General features: G+C 50.8%; 1 protein-coding gene across 1 annotated transcript in view; it reads left to right on the forward strand.

Annotated features, from left to right (window-relative positions):
- SLC22A18 (solute carrier family 22, member 18) overlaps positions 1-8,539 on the forward strand; it is a 65,410-nt gene that overhangs the window by 51,651 nt on the left and 5,220 nt on the right. The window contains exons 8-9 of the mRNA XM_009328533.1: positions 2,825-2,926; positions 6,686-6,806. Coding sequence (XP_009326808.1) covers positions 2,825-2,926; positions 6,686-6,806 — 223 coding nt within the window. The remainder of the gene's footprint in view (positions 1-2,824; positions 2,927-6,685; positions 6,807-8,539) is intronic.

The raw sequence follows: 8,539 nt of genomic DNA on the forward strand, positions 1-8,539 counted from the left end.
CAGGAATAAAAATAAGGGTAAATTCCATTGCTGCCTGTTCAGTGCCACCAGGGCTTATCCATGGGAGTGATGACAGCCAAATCATCCAGGATGCCCCCGCTACCCCCTGGCAATGGCAGGACACATCCAAAACCTTACATGGGCGAGTGCACATGAACATCCACCTTTTAATTCCTCCTTCCCAAATGTGCCTGTGCGGGCGGCTGCCGCTCATGCAAACCAGGGGACTGCACGCCCAGGGAAAATTGCAGGCTGGAAGTAATGGGTTTTCAGGTCTCAATTCAGACTGGAAGTGAGGCCGGAGCTCCCGGTGACTGGAAACATTATCCAGCGCCTAAATCAAGGCACTGGTGTTTGATGGTGTCCAAAATTAAGATGATGGGCCTTGCCTGCCTGGGGCTCATGGCTGGATCAGCAACGACCATGCTGGGTAGGGAAGTCCAGCAGCCCAGATAACCAGTGGGGAGGCTGCAGTCTGTATAACCCAAGGATGGCTGCTCAGGCCCAAAGGGAAAGCAGGTGACTTGGGCTGACGCTTGGCCTTGGAAAAAGTCCTGGCACCTAGTTGTTTGGTTCAGCATGCTTGTATTGTCCCAGTCTGAGTGATGGGGAAGCCCATGCTGAATGCCAGCCTTGGCACAAGGACCATCCCCCTGCCCTGCTCACTCTGGGGACAGCCCTGGTGGCCTCTGGTTTGCCCATCTCCAGGTCCTGCCTGCTTTGCTGCAGCGGCACTTGTTCCCTGCGCTTAGGTGCTCACATGTAGTGATGGAGACATTTTTGTGTACGCCACTCCCATGGCCATCAGACCAGACTGCTCTGGGAAGTTGCTGATGATCTACCCCAATGACTCAAGGAAGGGAAGGGACCGGGCTGCACCTGCATGGTGTATCCCAGTTAAATATGCTGTTCAAGTCTGGGCAAATTGAGAAACGTTTCCTTTCCTCCGGTGGCTCAGCAGAGCCGAACTGGGGTTCGGGTGATGCCACCGCTGAGTCAAGCCATGCCCTGCAATGGGGCTCAGCCCCCGTCCTGCGTGACTCAGCACAGCCCTGGCTGGGGCGAGCCGGCAGGAGGGACTGGGAAGTTGCAAAAAGTTAATGACGATTCTGCATTTTAGGAGCACTCAGCTTAATGAAGCATTACTCAGCAGCTCCTCCACCCACCCCCCCACCCCCAAACCCCAAGTAGGAGCCACTGGGGCTGGTATCAGCCTCCTCCCATGTTCGCGGCAAGGCTTTCAGCCGGGATGACTCAGGTCACCCTATGCATCGTCCAAGCATTGTACCGCAGCAGGTCCGCCAGTGTCCTCGAGGCCACTTGGCGGGTGACACAACCCAGGAGAGACATGTGGGGCCCATGCCACCGTCACATGGTGGCTGGGCACACGTGAGCCGAGCTCTCAAGCCCTGCCTGAGGGTGGGGATAGGGACAAAAAGGAGGCAGAAAAAGCATCTACTGGGAACCAAAATGTCTGCTTGGTGCAATGTGCCCTCATGTCAAAAATGGCTTGTGCCCTGAAGCAATGTGAAAAGTCAAATTTTTATGTTTTTCCATTAAGTTGTAGCTTGTTGGAAATATATTCAATTTGTAGCTATTTTTCTTTATGTCAACTTTATTTTATTTTCACTCTATTACTATTTACTTTTTGCTTTTTTGTTTTATTTTAATAATTAAATTGCTTTTTCTGGACTGCTTGTCATAGATTAACATTTCCTTTCTTTTTAATAACTTTCTTATTCATTGTGCACTCATTTCCTTTCAGTTGAGTTTCGGTTTCACCCTTAGGACTAACACAGCAAGGCTAAGCGTGGCGTAGCATCGTTCCAGGTCCAGGCAGGGCACCGAGGTTTTCTCCAGGCTGGACTGCCATTGAAACAAAGCCATTGCACCAAACAAAGCAGTTTGAACTAGAGCTCTTCTTTCAAGTCGGAGGGGTTTTCACTTGGATCAAACAAACCCTTACAAGGCAGGGAAAACTCGGTAGATTCCTATCTGTCCCTCCCCTGAAACGCAGTCGGTTGGGGTTTGTTTTCAAAGTGATGTCTTCCCACCTCTGTCCTCTCATGTCCACTTGGGCCAGCGTTACTTGAAGTATGAGAGATGCCAAACAGAGAAATAAAAGAGGGAATCTTTGCTCTGCAAAGTGCTGGAAAAGCCAAATACTTCCTGGGATTTAAATTTTTTTGCTCCTCCTTCCCTCCCCCTCTCCCCCAGGTTTTATTTCAAATCTGTAAAACCAGTTCTCCATCCCTCACGTCTGCGCATACTGCTGGGGCTGGTTATTAGCATCTCCATCATACTTGTTTCCTGTCTAAAAACGATGAACCACCCAATTTGTGTATTTACAGTTTAAAATAATGGCAAGAGAAGGTACAGGAAAGGAGGCATTTTCCTCCTCTGCATACAAATGTACAGTTTTTCTTTGGAAGTACTTGCCAAGAATGAAGACCTTAGTTTTAATTGTATTTCACAAAAACATCATGAGTGAGATGGAAAATTTCATTTGTATCTGCAAGCGTTTTTAGAAAGTTTCAATCACCGCTGGTGAGTAGGCAGTGATGGTAAACTCAGGCGTGCACTCTGAGTAAAGACTTTCAGCTGAAGGGATGGATCTATCCCTAGGATGCAAAATGCTTGAAATAATGGATCGTGTCCTCCAGCCATTTACCATGACAGTGAGGTCCCTTTTTCTCCAAAAAAAAGCAAGGGAATAACCCATTTGCTGCCTTTCATTTGCTTGAAGCACTGTAGTAGTCCTCTTTCGAGCTTGTTTAAATTGTTATACATCAGGCTTAATGGTGTTTGTGTGCTGCTTTCCCAGGTTGTCCAGGGTCTGGTTGTTGGAAAACTCGCTAACCACTGCACGGAGAGGACCCTGCTCAGGCTAAGTGTCTTCGTCTTTGCTGGCGTGGGCCTAGGCATGGTAAGGCTCGGCGTGAAATCATCCATGGTGCCTTTTAATAATGCAGCAACACAAGGTCCGTAAGACCTGGCTGCAAGCTCTGCCCCTTGAAATGCCACCACTGGCTTTGCTGGGTGGTCCTTGTGGCGGGGGGAAACCAGCTCTCCTGGGCCTCTGTGCAAACAGAGCCGTGCTCAGCATAAGCACCGTGCCAAATAACGATAAAGAGTTGCATGAGTAATAGATACGGGGATTAAAAAAAAATCTCGCACAGAAACTCATTAAGTCCCTCCTGAGTCACTGGATTTGCATAGAAATCCTGCCCTCAGTCTTGTCAGCGACTGCATTTCCTGAACCCAGAAAGTAAATGAAGATTATGGGGGAAAATCATTGTGGTTGTACGCTGCTGCGAGACAGTGGAAGTTGTGTGCTCTTCTTCTGGGGCTTTATTTTTGCCTAATTGCCCCAAGCTGAGAGTATTTGGAGAAGGGGGTAGCAGGACAATAATTTTGTTCCTCCATTTTGGGATGAGTGATGTTACCCATTGCCAGTTGTATCTGCATGGGCGACAGTTGATGCCAATCTCAAACGGTAATTGGAAAACCGAGTTGACATAGGCAGCTCTGCCGGTAATCATGTTTGCTCGGATAAGCCACGCTCGGGGAACCAATAGCTCTGCCCAGGCGATGGGGACGGAGGAAGGGTTCACACCTATGGGCCCAAAGGATGGTCGAGCTGCATGAACCTTTCGATGTTCCCTGCAGGATTTGGCCTTGAGCCTTGCTGCCAGGTTGCTGGTGCTCCCGCCAGTGCGGGTAGGATGGTTGCCATTCCCACAACCACGCTGCAGCCACGGGGAGGTCAGGGCCAAATCCTGGAGGGTATTGAGGCTCATGGTTCCCAGCTACACGGGTGAGATGAGGCACCTACGTATCTCTGCTAATCTGAGGCTAAATCACGTGTCCGAGATGAGGTTCGGAAAGGAGGATGGATGCAGACGAAGGGTTGGCTCTGCAGATGGAGCGCGGTCCCCCTCTCTGGGATTTTGGGGCTCTCAGAGATGCTGCTGAGTGGTGGGATGCTTGGGAAGGGTCCCTCCCGGCTGGTGTTGCATGTTTTTGGCTGGCATCAATGTGCCACCTTAGAATGGAACATCGGCACAGGGCTTGGTGCTCCTGAGCATGGCCCAGGAAGGGCTTTGAAGGTCTCGCCGTTGTTTTTTGGTCATGGGTGGGAGCAATTACGTGGGACCAAAGTGGACCTGGCCCATCTGGAGACCTGAGCACCCCTAACCGGGCACAGGGCAGAGTGCTGCTGGGACTGGCTCCCTATGCCAAAGTCCAGTCCCACAGCAATCAGGCAGAGGGGCAACCATGGAGTAAATGGCTCTTGTGCACCAAGGTCTCACTGAGAGGGAAGGCTGGAGGCAGCTGGAGGTAGGAGAGAAAGCCTCAATGGCAGCGGAGGGGCACACGGGGCAGCACAGCTTGCAGCGGCTAATGTCCTAGTGCAGGGAGGCTCACAGCGGCTGTGCGGGGAAGGGAAATCGCTGCTGGAAGTTCATTTTAGAGTTGGCAATTACACCAAGCCTGGAGGGCTGTGGACATCCTGACAGCGCAGGCCTGGGGACAAGGGTCAGCAATGACTTTCCATGAGAACTATTCATAGGCAAACGCAGCTGTGATCCTCTGCACCAGGGACGCCTTATTAAAAAGCGCTCTGTTTGAGTGGCTGCCGAGGAAACATCCGTTTCTGGGGTGGCTTTCCGTCTGGGCGGGGATGAGTGCTGTCACAGTGGCAGGCCCCAAATGCAGAGATTAATGCGTGAAGCTTTTAATCCTGCACAGCCGCCGGCGGAGGAGCATCCCGCCTGCTGTGCCCTTGCCGCAGGATGGGCCTCCAAACGAAGCAGATCCCCTCCCCAAAGCATGGAAGCAAGGAGAAAGCTAGCTGTTAATAAAAGACACTCTGAAACCCAACTTCATATCACTGGGAGGTGGGCTGAAGTGTTTTTGGAAGGTGGGCACCAGTAGCAGCAGACAGACGGTGCAGCTGGGAAGAGGCTGCAGGTAGTTCCCAGCAATCGGCAGCTGGAGAAGGGAAGGGGCGGGCTGTGAGCTCGACAAGAACATCTGGAAAAGGAGAGGAGGGGAGAGCCAGTGTCTGATCTGCAGATGCAAGCCGGGAGCACGTGGGCAGGGGTGTAGGAGGGCTTGGCGTTTGCGACGGGGAAGTTTTTCTCTTTGAAGGCACGGTTGTGCCTCGTCCTGCCTTGCTGCCTGCATTTCCCAGGCGTTTGCTTTTTGAGCCTGTTTGCTAAAACTCCTGGTTCTGCCTCACTCACCTGAAAAATGCCTTCAGATCTGCTCAGGTCAAAAAGGCTGCTACCTACCCAGCTGAGGAGTAGCAGAGACTGGGCTCTGCCTGGCTCCATCCTTTCCAAGTCTCACAGGAGCGAGGAGCCATTTCCCCTGGTTTTACAGGATGCACAGACTTGGCTCAGCTCTTTTCTGCCCACTTGCTTCAGCCCATGAGGGGATTCATACAAGGCAGGGGAGGGTTAAAGCTGTTTTTTCCTATGAGCTCTGCAATGTTGTCCTGCAATGACATTTGCTCTAGCATGGAATTAGTCTCCCTCCATCTGAATGTTTATGTACCAAATACCTGTTCCTCTGTCTTTGTTCTCTGGTTCCTCAACTAGAAGTGCCTAGATCTTAACCAAAATGTAGCCAAAGAGCTCCTCTGAGGAGAGAAACCTGGCTGTGTGTGAGTCTTGAGGAGAACTAGGAATAAACCTCAATATTTCCAAGTCATTAGTGAGCAATGTCTCTGGGCTTCTCCATCTTCTGTACAAGAGGCAGGGACCAGATTGTAGGAGAGAGAGCTCCAGAGAATGAAACTTGTGGCTAAACCAGTGACAGAAATGTTTTCCAGCTGCAATAACACACCTTGAGACACGGGTCAGGGCAGGAGACTTGCAAGAAAGGGGGAATTTCCTTTCCATGCCCCAGAGAAATCCATTCATTTGACCAGCAGGGCTTGTGAATGAGCCAAGAGCCGCTCTAGCCCCACGGCTTAGGGAGCTTCACCACTTTTGTTTCAGTGTTAAACAGCTGGAGGGATGTCTCCACTAAGAATATGTGCAATAACAAAATCATTACTCTCCCTAATTATGCTCGCTAATGTGCACTTATGGTCAGAAGACCTATTCCAGATTACTGAATTTGGTGAATTTATTAGCAAGGAAGAAGCAGAACAGGATTAGAAATCCCAAAGGTATGGCGTTACATAATGCACTGCGCTCATTTATTTTGACAAGCTCAGTTTGGTTTTAATTATTTATGATAATGAACTGAAATGCCTTCTCTAGGCTGTTTTGTATAAGTAATGGCGGCTTCCTGAAGTACACCGCATGCATCTGCTGTTCAACGTTTCCTCAGGAGTTGGACAAGAGACAGAAGATGGGGGGAAGGGTGCGCGCTCGTCACTAATTCCCAGACACTAAAAATACCCGCAGCAGTGCCGGAGAAACGTGCTGCCAGATTGGAGGGTATCGTTTGCTACTTGCACTGCATGCTTGGAATAATTTGCTGCAGACAAATGGTGGGCTATGAAAGACCCTGCAATGGCCAAAGCCGCACCATCATCTATCAGTTGTGGCTCCCACAATTTATCTAAGTCATGGGTTTGGCTTGTGATGTTTTTCTAGGTTGTTTCTTGCCACAAAGTCACCACTTGTGCACTCTAATGATCCGTGGTCTGTTTGGTCCTGTCCCTTAGTCCCTGATGAGGACCGTGTGGCACTACTGCATCATTGCGGTGCCACTGGTGTTCGCCTTCAGCACGCTGGGCACCATCACCGACAGCATCCTCACCAAGGCCGTCCCCTCCTCCGACACCGGTAAGACTCATCAAAAAAGATGAGACTGGTCTTTTCTCATTTTTGAGTCCATCAGGTGCTTCCCAGCTCATGCCGCTGCTATCGAGCGCTGGGGTACGTTCATGGCAAATGCCCGATTCCCCAGGAAATCTGACTTGGCAGTTGCGTGCAGTGGGTGTCAGCAGAGTGGATGAATGGGGACTGGCAGAGCTAATACAGGACGAGCTTGAACAACATTGAGCAAGCATCCTGCGACCCAGTGCTCCCGGTCCTGTGCCACCTGCTGACATCCATAGTGCCAGATGCAGTAAGGGAAGCCTCTCCTAAACTCTCTTTTCCATGTGAACCCAAGATATGTTCAAGGAAAAAAAAAAAAAGCTTCTTTTCCACTGTGAGCGTGACTGAGGGGGCTGTTCGTTCACGCCTTTTAAATTAGGGCATCTCAGGAGGGTATTCTGGATCGCGCTTTGGAAACATGTTTTACCTGATGCAGTAATTGCCCCGCTCTTTACATTTTGGCCGTGTTTGAGTTGAAACTATATTTCTCTGTACAAGGGGGCTAAAATGCAGTAGTAGACACACAAATCTTTATACCTGGGCTTTTTCTTCTGTCAACAAAGGAAATATGCCTACATTATTGTCATGGGAGCCTTGCTGAGTTTGTCCCAGGATGGAGCTGGGTTAACCCAGTTTGGTGTCTTTTGCTCAAGCTCTTTCAGGGTTTGCTCCCCAAGCCACGTTCACCAGGTACCCGAGAGTTTCTCTGCTCTAGTTGAGCCTTTCTGGGATGCCAGCCTGCACCCTTTGTCTTCCCTAGCAGCCATCTGAGCAGATACCTCTGCACAGACACTACTGAGAATGGGAGTTACAGTTTGCACAGCCCCTTAGTGAAGTTTATGAAGCACTTTTGAGGTGGTTCTGGATGAAGAGCTTTTCTAAATGTCACTTCAGTAGTTTATTTGTAGAGCTGACCACTGCATCTCCTACAAATGCTGGGAGCCCGTGATTTCCGAGTGCAATACTTCTACATGGGAGGACCACTTAGTTCCCGGGGAGGTGAGGACTGGGGATGTCCCAGCCCCTGCACTCGGATGGGAAGAAAATCTGCTGTTTCATGAATTGAAGCGATGTTCATGCAAGGACGGACAGCCAGGGGGGGAAGGGCACCAAGTGGCTTTGGGACATACAGCCAAGTTGGAATTCATCCAGGCTCCTCTCAAAAGGGCTTTGTGAGGAAAACCGGAGCATTGCTTGGCTTTTAAAGCCCGGAGGCAAGCTTTGGTCAGAGAGGAAAACGGGTTTAGTTGCCTCACCCTGCTCCCCGCTTGCGTATGTTGTTAGGTCAGCTTGCCGGTCAGCGGGACGGACAGTCTCCGCATGGCAGGGCAGGACAGCAGGGCAGGATGAAGGTGGCCCACGGGGCGGCATGGACAGTCAGGAGGGAGTCATGGTACGTCGGGAAAGCCACGGGCTGCCCAGGGCTTTCTTCTGCCCGTCCATCCTGGGCTGATGCCATGCCAAGTGCTACTACAAATTGCAGAGTTACGGCTGGCTCGAAACTGGGCATGCCAAGGAGGGATGCTGCTGGCTCAGAGGGTTGTGGCGCTGGGGGAAAACCTTGTCTCCACCGCTCCTCCCTGGCCCACACCTTTCAAACACTGCTTCCTCCTTGCAATGTTTCTGAGGGAAGAGGCATCTGATGGTTTTGTGCTTGTTTTGGACGCACCCAGGCAGGGGCCGGGGCAAAGGCAGGC

Source organism: Pygoscelis adeliae, unplaced genomic scaffold (genome assembly GCF_000699105.1).
Source record: "Pygoscelis adeliae isolate BGI_AS28 unplaced genomic scaffold, ASM69910v1 Scaffold166, whole genome shotgun sequence".
Lineage (NCBI taxonomy): Eukaryota > Metazoa > Chordata > Aves > Sphenisciformes > Spheniscidae > Pygoscelis > Pygoscelis adeliae.